We start from the raw sequence: 16,907 nt of genomic DNA on the forward strand, positions 1-16,907 counted from the left end.
CAGTTCAGTTAAATTTGTTTTAGTACCATTCTGTTATATTTCATTTCACTTTTACAACTTGTCGCTAATACTGTATAATGCTGCATGTTTCATTCTGTTCTTTTCTTTATTTATATGTTACCCACTCCCCTCTGCAAAGCCTCGGCAATTGAGGGTATCGAAAATAAAAATAAATAAATAAAATAAAATGTCGTTTTCCCCGCACGGCTCCCGTCTCCTGTAATCCAGCTTCGCCGCGTGGCGTTACGGCGACAGCATATTGCGAGAGATGGCGCGAGTGTTGCGCTGCTAACGCCACCTAACGGCAGGGTCACTTGGGCGCAAAAGGAAGAATGCGCTTCCTCTTCAGCTTGAGATCGGCGAGCGGCACGCACGGACGCTTCGCACGTGCACCGGCCCACTACACAAGACCGTCTTGCGAGGCTATGAGCAGGACACCGGTATGGACAAACACGGATCGTTCAAACGCGCCACCGTTCACGTGACCAAACACGTGAACGACTAGGCAATGGTGTCATAGCATGAGGCGAACATATTCGCTCGCTATCCGGTCGCGGTGAGTCGGACTTCCTTGATTTGTCGCGCACCCATGTGAATGTTCTTTGCGTAGTAATTCAGCTAGCGTGCATTAGTGTATGAATGGTGCAATAAATGCCTTTTCGATTGTTTGCACTAGTGTGTTGTCGTTCCTTTGTCCCAAGAGCGTGTGTGAGACCCGACACCCTGAACAACACTTTGCAGTGTGGTGAACGCAGTTTAAATCATGAATCTGGTACCTCAAAGATATGCAATGTAATGCTAACGCATTTCTCTTGTATTTACTGCTAAATCAGCACTGAATTGTTTTTATAGAAGCCTCACAGGCCTCCTGGAAGGCATAAGCAATGGGGACATGGCAGGATCTACAAAAATAAATATTCGCATTTCCTGTATCCCGTTTCGTTAAAATGAGGTTGAAGAGTACTACGCTGGATCCAGGTACATGCCGGATCCAGGCACATGATTGAAGATACTTCAATCGCTCAGCCATCCAAACGGCTTGTTCAAAACAATTGACTGTAAACCCACCAGCTTTCGCTCCCTTCTGATGACCAACGCCCAGCCCCAGCCTTTTACATAGTCATTTTATTAGTGGAACTATCGCGTGGCATGCAAACGGTGTAATTATTTAAACAGGTTCTTCATGAATGCATAATGTGGAGAAAGTGTCACACAAGAAAGACATTTTCACTTGCTGGACTTATAAGATCAGTACTAAGGGACTTACTTGAACAGAAACTCGACATACCAAACACGGATACCACAAATGATTGGATATAGCAAAGTGAAATCTAAAACGTTTATTGTCGATATCAGCATGTTACGAATATATGCTTACAATGAATATCACATGTGGTCAGCTTCGAAGGTACTTCAAAAGCAAACTTCACTGCCAAAGAAATACTAGCTCTGGTTCAGATATCAAATCCATGATCCTTCCTTTCAGGGGCTTATGACCCAACTAAAAGAATGGCAGACGGCAGTATGAAGCTGAACTAATATACAAATCGAAGTGCCAGAAGTTTAAAGTCCACAAGTTATTAAAGGAGTCCTGAACCACCTCTCAGGCTTGATGAAAAAAACACAGTTCACAGATAGCATACGTTGCTGTGAACAACGCTGCTTGACTGTTTCAGGGCCCCTTTAAATGGGCCCTGAAACACCAGAGTGTGATGCCTTTCAGGGAATATATATACAGCATAGACCACTTATAACGTAACCGCTTATAGTGCAGAACCGAATATAGTGCGGTCTTTTGAGACTCCCGTTAATTTTCCCATAGCACTCCATGTATACACGTATCGCTTATAGTGCAGTTGCGGGAAACCAAATACCGGTTACAGTGCGGCTGCCTGGGAGTACGGAAGTCGGCGGAGACGGCGAACGCTCCCCTCAAACGGGTGCCCCAAGGAGTGCTCGAGGAAGAAAGAGAGACGAAGTGGAGGAGAAGGGCACGTGGTGCAAACGAACAGCCAGGGAGGCTGAAACCAGAATCTTGGGTGCAAGTCGTGAAATATCACGGCGCGCATAGCGAGTGAGTGCCACGAAACTGCCAACGCCAGCCAACGCTCGCTTCACGATAACAGCAGTAAACAAAACTTCAGGGAGCGGGCGGCGCCGGCACGGCACGGCGAAGGGCGCACACGGAGACCGTGGAATGTGAGGGAGGAGGGTGGCAGGGAAGCGGATTTTGCCTCGGCAACTCCGCCGCTTCCGTGGCTCCCCTCGCCCTCCCTCGCAGCTCTCTCACTTTCGATGGTCGACGTTCGCGCCCGCCACCGTGCAGGCGCTGCCGCTCCAGCCGGCCCGGCGTCTGCTCCCCGAAGTTTCGTTTTTTGCCGTTATCGGGAAGCGGGCATTTGCCGGCGTGGGCAGTTTTGTTGGCCGGCCTGGGACAGTGCTGCTGCTTCCCTCTGCGCCGTAGCCGCAGCGTGCAAGGTCAACACGTGACTAGAAAGGAGAGGAAGCATAAAGTAAAAAGAAGGGTTCACTGCCATTTTCTACGTGTGGCTACGGTAGCGTGGCTGAGACGTCGGCACGTACATGCATGTTCCGGCGCAACGCAGAATCGGCGATCTTGCCATTTGAGAGAGGGTGAAATTTCCACCACATTTTTTGTTTCTTTTTTTTTTTTTTTGCGCGCGACATTTAGGGGTCTCTCCTAAGATTTTAATCTATGGCGGTGCCGGAGCAATGCCGGTCGGAGGTGCCGCCGCGTGATTTGGTTCGAATTAACGAGATTCGACTATAAATTGAATGCAAACGTTCTAGCCGCATTCCCCGACTGTCGCATACGCGTGGCGGTCGGTGCACATGTCTTGCATATGTGCGGGCCTTGAAAATATTTGCTTTGGTTATAGTGCGGTACCGCTTATAGTGCGAATATTCGCGACTCCGGCGACTTACGTTACAAGCGGTCTACACTGTGTGGGGATGTGCGTCTCCTGTGGTCCGGCTTCACCGCATGGCGGAGGCGGTCGTAGTGGTTGCGGCACGTTGCGAGAGATGGCGCGAGTGTCGCGATGCTAACGCCACCGAACGGCGGGGTGACTTGGGAGAAAAAGGTCGAAGGCACTCTCTCTTTGGGTTGGGATCGGTGAGCGACGCGGACGTCCCACGCGTGCGCCGATCCACGCTTCGCGAGACGTCTCGCGTGGCTCGGAGCGGGGCACCGGTATGGACGAACACGGATCGTTCGAACGCGCCACCGTTCACGTGACCGTACACGTGAACGACTAGGCAATAGTGTCATAGCATGGGGCGAACGTATTCGCTCGCTATCGGGTCGCGGTGAGTCGGACTTACTTGATTTGTCGCGCGCCGATGTGAATGTTCTATTGGTTGTAATTCGGCTAGTGTGCATTAGTGTATGAAAGGTGCAATAAATGCCCTTCCGATTGTTTGCACTACTGTGTTGTCGTCCCTTTGTCCCAAGAGCATGTGTGAGACCCCACATCTGGCTGCCCAACGTGGGGCTCTTGGGGCATCGGACAATAATTTTACAGTTTTGCTCGGTTCGAGATGTTTCAACCGAAGCGTAGTCCTAGCGTGGATTTTGATCGCTAGTGTCGGCGGTGTGCTTTCTTGAGCGAGGCGACGGTTGCTGTAGCGTGTTTGAACTTTTCAACATGCTAAGCCTTTTCGCGAGTGTTTTGTTGAAGTACACTCGTCGGTACGAGAGACACGTGGTCTGCATCCTGGGAGAGCGAGGCCTAGCGCCCGCGGAGCATTGGCAAGCCTGAAGCGAGTGAGTACGGAAGCTTCGTGGGTGGTCCGAATTTCTTATGTAAATAGCTTCTTCTATATCTTTGACTTCGGAAGTCGAGGCTCAGGGAGCCGGGTGGCCGCGGGCCACGGGTGCCGCTACGGGCTGACTGGTATTGCGGCCTGGCATAGGGCGCTCCGACACCGTCTGGGATGGTGGGCGCCGTCAACTCGGATGCTGTGTGCACCAAGCGGGGTAGGACCACCTCACAGAGCTAACGTCTCCTCGCGGCTGCCTGTTGTGCCCATTTTGGGTGGTGTATTTTTTTTTTTGGTGCCGGTTGTCAGGATAGCGACGCATTAGGCCTAAGGCTTTACGAAGCCGCCTATTGCACGTGGAGTGGCACAACCTGGTGGACCGTGGTGTTGTGGTGTCGCACATTGCTTCCCTCATTAGTTTGCCTCGCACCAAATTGAAATTACTCATTCGACTCAATAAAGCAAGCTTTGTTCACGTGAACTTAGCATCTGAAATGCCACCCGAAATTTCTGCTAGCCTAATTGAACATCGTACCACGTGGGCGATGCGTATGCCGAATTCCTCTCCCTTGCACTACTTTAGTGTTTGTCGAGTGCGTTGAGTGTACGCAGCGTGAGCGGAGTCACCCCTGGTTTGCTGTCACCTGCACATCGTCAGTGCTGCTGCCCCAGACTACAATCGAGCTACCCCAGGCGATGCAGATGCCTGTGGCCAGTTCGGCGGCTGGGAAAGGAGCCGGCAGTCACCAGCGGCTCTCGCCGGCAGGGCGCGTCGGCGCGAGCGACGCTTGCTCGTGCCGACTTCTACGTCGCCGTTTCCGGAGTCTTGTGCTGGAGTCGTGCCATCGAATCTGCAGAGCTGATGCTGTGACCAACGGAGGCCAGCGGTGAACCCCAGAGACAATGTCGGCTCGCATGTTATGGAAAACGTGTGGACATTTCCTCGGCGACGCCACTGTCGCATGTACTAGCTTTTGTTCGCGACGCGCGCGTTGATAGACCTTGTGACATGTTTCGCCGGAGCACGTGTAGTGATTTAAGTTTGGGGGGATGTGGGGATGCGTCTCCTGTGGTCCGGCTTCACCGCACGGCGGAGGCGGTCGTAGTGGTTGCGGCGCGTTGCGAGAGATGGCGCGAATGTCGCGATGCTAACGCCACTGAACGGCGGGGCGACTTGGGAGAAAAAGGTCGAAGGCGCTCTTTGGGTTGGGATCGGTGAGCGACGCGGACGTCCCGCGCGTGCGCCGATCAACGCTTCGCGAGACGTCTCGCGTGGCTCGGAGCGGGGCACCGGTATGGACGAACATGGATCGTTCGAACGTGCCACCGTTCGCGTGACCATACACGTGAACGACTAGGCGATGGTGTCATAGCATGGGGCGAACATATTCGCTCGCTATCGGGTCGCGGTGAGTCGGACTTACTTGATTTGTCGCGCGCCCATGTGAATGTTCTATTGGTTGTAATTCGGCTAGTGTGCATTAGTGTATGAAAGGTGCAATAAATGCCCTTTTGAATGTTTGCACTACTGTGTTGTCGTCCCTTTGTCCCAAGAGCATGTGTGAGACCCCACAACTGTAATGAAAAAAAATATATATATTATGGAAGGAATCTAATATGAACATAGATATAGTTTGCGCGATGTTAACTTTTACCACATAATTTTCCATCAGCTCATCTTTTCCTATCAGCAAGCGTCGTGCCAATAGCGAGCTATGCCAATCCCTCCTTTCTTTTATTTCTGTGATGTACAGTGCTCACGGAATGAAACACGACAGGGAAACTTTAAGGTGAAACACCTAATATTTTCAATTGGTCCAGAGTTAAATGCCATGTCGCTAAGAATATGGTCAGCGAAGGTAACGCTGACTTTGTGAAGTAAGTGTCCAGGCCAAAATTACGCCGATGTCGCACGAAGTGCAAACGCTGCAAACGTAAGTATGTGCATTGGTCAGCCCTAAATTGTAGTGTTTCATTCCGTGAGCACTGTACTTACGGCAACTAATAGAGGCTGGCATTTGACAAATAGTGACAAAGGAGTGATGACAGGGTGGGCAAGATATGTCAATGACCACTGCTTCCCTGTTTCCTAGAAGATCGGGAAGAGCGCACACGGCATGTGCCTGATGGCTGGCACCATCCTATAGTCTGCGACGTTGTTGACGATATGGCGTAAGGCAGAAAAAGAGCATGCCACTCAAAAGCCGCATGTGGAGCAAGCAATCTATTTTATGATATTGTACATTCCCTGCCGCATGCAGTGGAAGAATACCGTATTTGCTTGCATAATTTGTGCACTGTCTTTTCATCAATTTGGGGTTTCAGAGAGAGGGTGTGCGGAGATTAAGTTCAAACCAATCTGAGCTTAAAAATTTGTTATATAGTGGCAGCTGTGTACCAGTTGTGGGAATCCTCGGGTCCCATAACCGCCGCACGGGCAGCGAACGTCGCGTCAAGCGCATGCGTGCCAGGGAGAGTTGGGAGAAGGGAAACTTTCCGTCCGCAGGCGGCACGCGGGAATCGCAAGCGCTATCAGCGCCACCGGGTGGGTCACGTGAGATCCCGCTGATATCGCCCGGGTCTCTTTGGTCTCCAGCAAGCGGCGACGGCGGAAGTCTCCGCCGCCGCTCCCGTATTCCCGCACGTGGTTAGTCAACCATGTTCTTGCCGCGGCAAACGCCGCGGCCCCCCCGTATTCCCCAGTTGGTAAGTCGGAAGCCCTTCTTTACCTAGTGTATTATTCTCTTCGAGGGAACCCTCAGTGATGTCAACTATATAGCTAGCTGGCCTGCTCGAAGTGTTAGTTGCAGTCGTAATAAATGCTTTCCGAGTGTACACGTGGTTGTCGTCTATTGTTTCCTCGAGCTTGTACCGGACCGCGGTTGATGCGCAGGCATGCGCCAACCGCGGGGCTCGGTGTGTCGAGGCAGAGGGCCGTTGGCATCCCCCCATATCCCGACATTTTGGCGTTCCCAACGTGGGGCAAGCTCTTGGAAAACGGGACGACGATCGGTTCGGATGCGAGGAAGCCTGAAGGCTTTGTCCGGACCAGCGTTAGGCCTCAGCCGAAGGCGTGATTGCTAGCTAGATCTGTGTGTGCTTTCTCGAGGGCGAGTTAACGCTGCGCCAGTGTCGCCGAACTCGTGTAGACGCTGAGATTTGCAACAAGTTTTCTTTTAAGAGTACGCCCGAAGCGAGTGAGTGCAGCAGCCGGCGCGGTGGTCGATTTTCCCTGTACATATGTAAATAGCCTCCTTTCTGTATCTTTGGCCCTGGGAGCTGGGCGCCGGAAACGCTGGCTAGGACGTCAGCGGGGCGCAGTCCCAGGAGTCTGCTCGGAAGCTGCGTGTTGAGCAGCGAGCGGGGACCACTCAGCTAGGCCTGCGTCTCCTCGCGGCGGCTCATTGGAACCCTTTAGGGGTCTTTCGTGGCATTGGTATCTGTCATGGACGCGATTAGGCCTAAGGCTTTGCGGAGCTGCCGGTCCCAAGTTCGAAGACGACCATGCCGTGACATTTAGCGGGTGCAAACGGATTCGCTAGTTTTACTATACTCGCCCGAGCAGAGAAACCTCGTTCGAAATAGAAAGCTTATTTTGTTCAGATGAACTCAATATTTTGCGGGCGGAATAACCGAAATCTCGGGGGACCAGAGAGCGCTTTGTTCATACGAGCATCGCCCTTTTTCGCGCTGTATCGGACCGGAAAAATTCGGTCGAAGCGAATAACTTCATTCAAACGAACTGGATTGTTTTTGTTTTTTTTTTCATCTCGTTGCCGCATAAAGCTATGCGGTAGACGGGTGGTTCAGCATCGTGTCAGACGGCCGACGCTGCGGCGGCCTCTACTGCCTTAATTCTAAGTGTTTGTGGAGTGCATTTGAGCGACTTTGCAGAACGAGTGAAGCCGCCTCGACTTGCTATTGCTGCCATGGTCCACGTCTCTGCCTGCTGTCTCGGCCCCTCCCTGTTCGCGGCCCGATGCAGCAGCACATGGCAGCCACGAGGAGGGAGGCCTACCATCATACTCCCACGAGGGTGCGTCGGTGCGAGGTTCATCGTGCCGGCGCGAGCGCCGCTTCGAGAAAGTCCTGACCCGCTGTTCCCGGGTGGACATTGCGGCGCGCATCTTGAGGGCAAGCCATCTTCAGCCCCGTAATCGTCAACCACTATGACGGCTGCCACATGTGGGCGGCCGCCACACAGGACTGTGCTGCCTATCAACGTGGATTCGGACATTTCCTGCCGGAGTTTACCATCGCATCTGCCCGGATACTTTGTCAATGCCGTCGTTCCAGCGATTTCTCCGCCGTAGGGCAATATTTAAGGGTGGAGGGATGTGGGAATCCTCGGGTCCCATAACCGCCGCACGGGCAGCGAACGTCGCGTCAAGCGCATGCGTGCCAGGGAGAGTTGGGAGAGGGGAAACTTTCCTTCCGCGGGCGGCGCGCGGGAATCGCAAGCGCTATCAGCGCCACCGGGTGGGTCACGTGAGATCCCGCTGATATCGCCCGGGTCTCTTTGGTCTCCAGCAAGCGGCGACGGCGGAAGTCTCCGCCGCCGCTCCCGTATTCCCGCACGTGGTTAGTCAACCACGTTCTTGCCGCGGCAAACGCCGCGGCCCCCCCGTATTCCCCAGTTGGTAAGTCGGAAGCCCTTCTTTACCTAGTGTATTATTCTCTTCGAGGGAACCCTCAGTGATGTCAACTATATAGCTAGCTGGCCTGCTCGAAGTGTTAGTTGCAGTCGTAATAAATGCTTTCCGAGTGTACACGTGGTTGTCGTCTATTGTTTCCTCGAGCTTGTACCGGACCGCGGTTGATGCGCAGGCATGCGCCAACCGCGGGGCTCGGTGTGTCGAGGCAGAGGGCCGTTGGCATCCCCCCATATCCCGACACAGTTTGCAACAAACATACAGCCACAAGTATTTCACAAAATGATGCCGTAATAGAAATGTCGCAGGCATTTTATGAACGAATGCATGGCGGCCACGGTTTCTCGCTGTTCACTACGCTTTCCCATGGGCACTCTTTCTTCCTTGTCATACTTCTCAGAACTCTGTCTCATGATTTGCATGCAGCAAAGCAAAAGCTACTAAGTGCATCCGTCAACAAGAAGAGGACCTACCCCAATGACTGCCACTGATCACTCCCCATGTGATGCCGGTTGAACAAAAGCATAATGGAAGGATGAGTGGCGCACAATGGGTCGGCCCCTCTCCCATCTCAGAACACATAACCGGATTTCACCACGTCGATGCTCCCATCCATCGTCAATCGTCCAATTCACAAGTTTTTCCACGATGATTTCATGTGCATGACCCTTCTGGTGTCACAACATGAAAAGTAGGGATGAGAAAAGCTCAGAAGGAAGCAGTGTCTTTTTTAATTTGTGGCGTCACAACAGCGCACAGCGCTGCCTTGTAATCCAAGGATGATTGTTGCAGCGTTCTCGACACGGCAGCGCACAGTGCTGCCATCCAAGGATGATTGTTACGGCGTTCTCTAAACGACATGCATTCATTTAAAATGTGTTCCGAACATAAAAAAAAAACATTTTTTCACCCACTTTTTAATGTAACTGCTGCAGCTCTACATACCTTTGATGACACGCGAGAGGGAAAGGAAGCCCTTTTCACATTCTCATTGGCCCTGGTAATAAAGTCCCAGGACAAGGGCAAAACAGCACAGAGAATCGGAAGGACTTGCCCCAACAAAGGCACCTCGGACATGGCTGAGGCCGAGCTGTTCGAAGCCCCCGTTGCAGACTATGTCAACAGCCATGTTGAAAAGCACCAGGTTGCTGCGAGCGAGTACTGCCACCTGTCCACTGAGCGGGCCATGTATCGATCCTGGGTGAACAGGGCGGCATTCAGCGAAACGCACTCACTCTTTCACTCAAGCTCACACACCCACTGAGACACTGATCAGACGTGCATAGACAAGAAAGGGAAAGGGCAGCAAAGAAGTCAACCAGAATTTAAGTAAAAAAACTCAAAGGATCGGAATGAGTGTGTAACGTGAGTGTTTAAACTTTGGCTGTGGTGCGAGCTAGGCGTTCTTGCTCCCAATCTCGAGCTCGTAGAAGGGTTCTGAAGGTACTGCTTCCTTTATACCATTTCAGTGCGAAGGAGGTTGTATAGCATTCTCGTTTAAACTACGTATTATGATCCTCTGCGATGTTCGAGGCTTTCTAAACATACACAGGCCCCGTCAAAGGTGGTATAACAACAGCATGATGACAATAGGACGCCAATTATGAAATGAGGACGTTATAATGATGGTGCAATGACGAAAGCATGACGATGACAGCATGAGGAAAATGAGAAGACGATTCTGAAATTATGATGGTATAATGATGGCAGCAAGAAGTCAACTGTATGACGACGACGGTATGACAAGAATAAAAATGCCAATGCTGGAATGACCCCAATGGAACGACCACGACAGAGTCATGACAGTGGTATGACAACAAATGCATGATGGCATAATGATGATTCTAACATGATGACGATGACATAACGACGGGACAATGGGATGACGGCGACGGCATGACAATCAGATGACGGAAGCTGGAATGAAGACAATTGAACAACCACAACTGCATCATGGCGACGCCATGACAAAGAATGCAAGGCGACGATGACATGACAACGACGTCGTAATCACGATTGAATGCCGACAGCATGGTTACGATAGGATGACGAAGGAATAACATTTATGAACGATGAAGGCGATAGATGACAACATAACGACAATGGGATGAGTGTATGATAGGGGTATGACGACAATCGGATGATGACGGTGGCATGAGATGGCATGACTGTAAGACGACGACGGCATATTAACAGCATGATGAGAATTGGATGGTGATGCCGGTATGCCGACAACTAAACGACCATGATGGTATCATGACGACAGTGTGACAACGAATGCACAACGTTCACTGTATAACGACGATGGCATGACAAGGTCATAATCACAATCTGCCTTTTGTATGACTCGAGTGCGCATGCGCTGTACTCTAGCGGTGAGCGCCGGAAACATTTTGCAGGATATCGGCAATTCATGGAGCAGGTCATGCACGTATGGAACAGCGCGGGTAGCCCACAACGTAGTCGATGCGGACACAAACTCACATTGTCGGTGCAGCGCCAATGACGTGATATTTACGCTAATGTTTTGCTAGAAATTCCAGCTGTTCACAACCATATTCAGTTAACGTGCAGTCACACTATAAGCTGACATGACACCGAAAAAAAGTCAGCCTGAGGCCAACGCCAACATTCGACCGACTAGTTCGCAAATCATGTCACTGAGAGACATATTGTCATACTAGGATGATGCCAATCCAACCGATGAGAGAAACTCATCATAGTGGGACAGATTTTCATGCTGACGCCAGTAACAGAACCAGTCTGCCAACTGCTGTGGGATCGGCTGCTGAGCGAAAACATTGCAATGACAACGCGATTGGCACAGCAACTCTACTTGTATACAGGGTGTCCCAGCTAAAAGTAACCAATGTTTTAAAAACAACAGAGTGTGCTAGGAGGTTGAAACCACCTTAGTGGTGTTGAAAATCGCGCAGCCTAGTCTGCGGAATTTTTTTTTGGCATTTTAAAATTGTCATGAGTCACCGGCAAGACGTGTGATAATGTGAAAAAAGATGAAGATGCCGGAGAATAAACGGAGAAGGGACTCACAGGCGTGAAGCACGTGAAGCGCGAGAGAAAAAATAAGAAACGACGAAGAAGGAGAGGCAGGCGGAGATGAGCTGGCATTTCTGACGTGGTCGAGAAGCAGTTCCATCTCCAGCTGTGCTCTGGAGACGGGAGGCAGCAGCTTCGGGGACCACGGACCGGAGAGGGGACGTTCGCTAGCTGGCCAGCGACAACTCCAGAGCCTGAGCCCGGACTGTGTCGCCGTGGCTGTGTTCCGCAGCCCCGGTCCAGCCCCACGCTGCCGAAACCGGTTGCTGTCCCGTGCCACGAAGGCAATCGCCAAGGCCACGTCAGCGGCACAACGGCCGAATGGCCCAGACCGCGTCCTGTGCCACGTGGGTCTCGGCGCAAGAACGCAACCTCATCGCTCTCGACGGAGGTCGATGCCCACGCTGCATCGGAACCACGCAGGCCAACGTCTTTTGCCACGCTAGCCGCAGTCCGACACGACTGGCGACGGTCAGAACGTTCCTTTGTTCGTGATTTTGCGTGGGTTGGTCAAGCGGAGGACTAATATGTAGTGAGGGATTGTTTGTTTATTTATCTGTATAGCTAGTTTTTGGAGCGTGTCTGTCGTATGTGTATAGTGTTTATAGTGTGTTAGGATAGTTTGCTGTTTGTTTTTCATAATTACAATTTTTCTGTTTGAGATAAATGTTCTTCTACATATTTGCTTTCTGTCTCTGTCCGTTTCTGGAGCGCCGAAATTCGTGACAGAAATGTACAACTCATTACCTAACTTTTTAAATATTGCTTCATCAAGAAAGTGCCAATACGAAAGTTGTAGATCACACTGAAAAATGGCGGATTGAAGTGTTTGCAACTAAGTACTATTAATGGAGCTTCTCGTGCTTGCCTTTAAAGAAAGTCCGGAAAATACAAAAACAAGCACGTGATAGTGCCACTATTTCAGTGCTCCCAGACAACTGATCAGGAAACGAAATCCGCTTGTCTCTGCAGCACTGTCTGAGACGGGCTTGGCGTTTCCGGTGGCTGCAAGATATGCGCCAGCAACTCTCGCTAGTAAGATGTGATCACAAACAAATAGAGCATGACAATTGCATTTTCCTTCCCGATTAAACAGTTCTGAGGTTAACATTTACTCAAACCCGTTTTTTTTTTCCCCTTGTGTGTCCAGGCCTCATTCTGCAAGTGGAGCGAATGATATGTTTATGCCACGTCACATTAAAGCGTGACACACCTTCATCACCCCCGGCTGATTTGTGCACCCGATCGTGACATGGCATGCACGTGTGTCTTGAAAAAAGGCAGGCGAACAATATCATTTCCTGATCAGTCGTCTGGGGGTGCTGAATAAGTGGCGATATCTCGCAGTTGTTTTTGTATTTTGTGGGCTTTCTTTAAGGACAAGTACGAGAAGCTCCATCAATGGTACTTAGGTGTAAATACTTCAATCGGCCATTTTTCAGTATGATCTACAACTTTCGTATTGGCACTTTCTTGGTGAAGCCAATATTTAAAAAGTTAGGCAATTAGTTTATACTAATTAATTGACATTGCAAAAAAAAAATACCACAGACTAGGTCGTGCAATCCTCAACACCAATGAGTTTGTTTCAGCCCACTAGCTCAGTCCTTCATCCCAATCGCATACAGTACTAGCCAAAGCACAGCGTAAAATCTCACCACCGGGGGAGGGGGGAGAAAATAATGGGGTTAATGGGCGATCCTTGGGCTTGTGATCATCTTCTGTGGAGCATAAGCCTCAGCATCCAGAAAGAAACATAACTTCAACAAGGATTTGTCAGGAGAAAGACAGTCCATAGTTGCTCTAACATACAGATTCTTAATTACACGAGATTAACAGTTAGGTGTAAAGTCATAGACATTAGGCTTAAATAGGGCAGTACAAGAGTCAGGCAGCTTGGGCAGGGCACGCATCTTTTCATATGAGACACATGCTTAAGAAAAACACAGGGTTGTGCACCTGCAGGTCTGGCTTCTGGCAGGTCCTCCAGACAGTAGGTAACCAGACCTAAGTGACTCAAAACTCAGTAGGGCCTTTAAAAGCGAGGCATTAGTTTCGTTGCTCACCCAACAGTGCAACTATGCGATGCATTAACTTCACAAGGTCTCCGGGCTAGTAGGAGAGTGCTGGCAATGCGATGTTTTCAGGGTCCTTTTAGGTGGAAGAAATAGCCCCTTCTGCAGAAATTACATGACGGATTTGGACTCACCAGATGCCTCTGTTCCCACGATAGTCTTGTCGGAGACACCCTTGAGGACCTCAAGTGCGCATGAAGCCACAAAGCCTATCTCAGGCCCAAACCTGAAAGACTGCAATGCCAGATATTAGTAGCCGTCCACAAGGAATTCAGTAGCTGGCAACAACGCATGCACAGAAACACCGACGGCAAAAACACACACACACTGACCATGGTAGGAAAAAAATTGGAGAGGCTGAAGGACACTAGTAAAAAAAAAAAGCCTTATCAGTGTGCTTGCAGAAAAACCTATCCACAGATATTTAAACTACCCACTGCAGTGGTTCCTGCTGTTGAACACGAGGTCATAGACTTGATTACTGGCATCAGTGTCATGTACAGTGCGTTGGGCGCAAGTTAAATAACGTAAACAAAAATGAAGGTAAATAAGGCTCTCATGTTATGCTAATAGTTCACCATTCCTAAGTGCATCCGAAATAGTAATGAAGGACATCTGCTTTGGAAGAGAGACTTTCCCTCAACATGTGTGAAAGGTTTGAGCATAATTATCCGAGCAGGTGATAATGAAAGGAATCAAATGCATGCAGGAACACATTCAAGTGCCGAAACGGAAGTGCATAACGTGAACTAAAATGATGGGTGCGGCTTGTCTCCAGCAAGCCACAAGCAATGCAGAAGTAGCTGCAGCTTGAAGGAGCATGGTTCATCTTTGATGTTACTGGCACAAATAGCTAGGATGAGTATAGTTCGAGCTTGGCAGTTAAAGCACTAAGGAGCCTTGGGCCTCATCAGGCAAAGCTGGAAGTCTTCAGTCACCTGGACAGTTTTGTAAATCCTTCAATAAACTACTATTCTATTCTAGCAGCGCATAAGCCCAATGCACATAAAGACACATAATGCCCTCACATTAACAAATGTTTAAAAAATCACATAGTAATATTAATGGCCCTTGGCATGTTACCTGTGTTAGGCAGAATGTGTGGGTAGCTGGAACAGAGGAGAGGGCATCAACGGCACGCCGGAAAGCATATATCTGCTGGTGGGGATCACCGACCAGCAGCTTGGCACACGGCTGGCTCAGCACCAGCGAAAGCATGGCTGCAATGAACGCGGCACCAGCAATGCAACCATGATTAATCGACTCAAAGGGCAGCGCATGCACAATCATGCAACAGAATCATTTCTGAAGCTTGTGTTGACATGTTATGACAGCACCACATCATTGATGGAGCAGGACATCTCAGTCTAGAAAAGATCAAGGGGTGATAAATGACAACAATGAGAGAATGGTCGAAGTGCCCCGATATATGTAGCCTACAAACCACATCAAATTTGAAGCCTATTTTATTGGAGTGCCAAGCCTTGGCCACACAGAGGCAGCTGGCCATCCTGGGATTCTCTCTCCGTAGAGCAGAGGATGAGGTCTATATAGAACAGTGCACGTCGAATAGCAAGGCCAAGTACATGAGCCTCTATGACTTTATAAGGAGCAACCAGCTTTAGCATTTCATTAGATGCTTAGGCCCAGAGGTCGCATGTAAATTTATTTTCTAATTACTTTCTTTTTACTACGTAAAATTATTTTTTTCATTTTATTCATTCACTTTACCCTCAATATAACGAAGCCATAAAAATTGTAATTTGCTTCGGTATAGTGAAATTTCATTATAACATGTGTGCCTGAATGCACTGAAAAGATATTCTGATCCCTCACAAAATAAAGGCACTTTATTTTTACCCCTGGTTAGTCCCGTTTCTTTAAACAGGCAGTCGTACGGACTTACATTCAATTCCTGCTAAGCCAGAGTAACCAGCTGGCAACTGAATCACTGCCTTTTTACTAACTGTGCCATGCAAAAGATGCACAGTCAAACCTCTTTATAGCAAAGTCATATCACACACAAAAATACCATCGTTATAAGCATATATTCTCTTTTACTCTTGCATTCAGTCTGCGTTAATGCTCCCACTGCTTTTCTTTATTTTTTGTTGTTACGATTTCATTTGTTACGATTTCTTTACGATTTCATTCGAATGTCTTGCTTTTTTTTCCCTTGTTTCTAAGAAAACTAGATAGCTCCAAGCTAGTGTGATAGACTCCCCCTTATGTAATACCACTATGTTGAGGTCCTTTAGGGGTACTTTGAATAAATAAATAAATATTTGCTACATGCCAATATCAGCGAGAATTATTCGCTTTGTTATACACCTAAACCTTCATATAATGAAATTCTCGATACAGCATAGACTGCTTATAACATAAGTCACTGGAGTATTTCAACAAGCAAAACCAAGCAGCCGCATGTGTCCCGGAACTGAAGCTTGCAACCGGAATGTACCCTCACTTTCCTTAGCGAGGTGGGTCTTCCACTTTCCAAGTGGCGTACAACCACTGCAACACTTTGCACCAAACCACAACTTTGGCTGCCGACTTCCGATGAGCCAGCGCTGTTAAGGCCTAGCCGGCGGGTTGTCGGGCAGCATGCCGTCATGAGAAGCTCATCCTTTATATATGTTAGTCATCATCATCATCAGCCTATATTTATGCCCACTGCAGGACGAAGGCCTCTCCCTCCGACCTCCAATTACCCCTGTCTTGCGCTAGCTGATTCCAACTTGCGCCTGCAAATTTCCTAACTTCATCACCCCACCTAGTTTTCTGCCGTCCTCGACTGCGCTTCCCTTCTCTTGGTATCTATTCTTAACTCTAATGGTCTACCGGTTATCCATCCTACGCATTACATGGCCTGCCCAGCTCCATTTTCTCTGCTTAATATCAACTAGGATATCGGCTATCCCCGTTTGCACTCTGACCCGCACCGCTCTCTTTCTGTCTCTTAATGCTACTCCTAAGATATTTCGTTCCGTCGCTCTTTGTGCGGTCCTTAACTTGTTCTCGAGCTTCTTTGTTAACCTCCAAGTTTCTGCCCCATATGTTAGCACCGGTAGAATGCAATGATTGTACACTTTTCTTTTCAACGAAAGTGGTAAGCTCCCATTCAGGATTTGGCAATGCCTGCCGTATGCTCTCCAACCCAATTTTATTCTTCGCTGCAGCACTTACTCCCTCCAGCGTTCTGCCAGCGAGTTTCCGCACCCACCGAGCGAGAGGTGATCATGTTTACATGTGCGCGCGTGACACTGTGCTTGTTAATTTAGTTAGTAAGCAAATGTTTACAAGTTTATACGGCTGATAAAACTACTATCCTTACTTCGAA

General features: G+C 49.3%; 1 protein-coding gene across 4 annotated transcripts in view; it reads right to left on the reverse strand.

Moving 5' to 3' along the window:
• The window catches only part of LOC119461649 (F-box DNA helicase 1), a 157,112-nt gene that overhangs the window by 87,009 nt on the left and 53,196 nt on the right, over positions 1–16,907 (reverse strand). For all 4 annotated transcript variants that reach the window (XM_049671834.1, XM_049671833.1, XM_049671831.1 and 1 more), the window contains exons 12-14: positions 14,651–14,787; positions 13,702–13,801; positions 9,490–9,632 (exon numbers count right to left, since the gene is read on the reverse strand). In XM_049671834.1, coding sequence (XP_049527791.1) covers positions 9,490–9,632; positions 13,702–13,801; positions 14,651–14,787 — 380 coding nt within the window. The remainder of the gene's footprint in view (positions 1–9,489; positions 9,633–13,701; positions 13,802–14,650; positions 14,788–16,907) is intronic.

Source organism: Dermacentor silvarum, chromosome 8, assembly GCF_013339745.2.
Source record: "Dermacentor silvarum isolate Dsil-2018 chromosome 8, BIME_Dsil_1.4, whole genome shotgun sequence".
NCBI lineage: Eukaryota > Metazoa > Arthropoda > Arachnida > Ixodida > Ixodidae > Dermacentor > Dermacentor silvarum.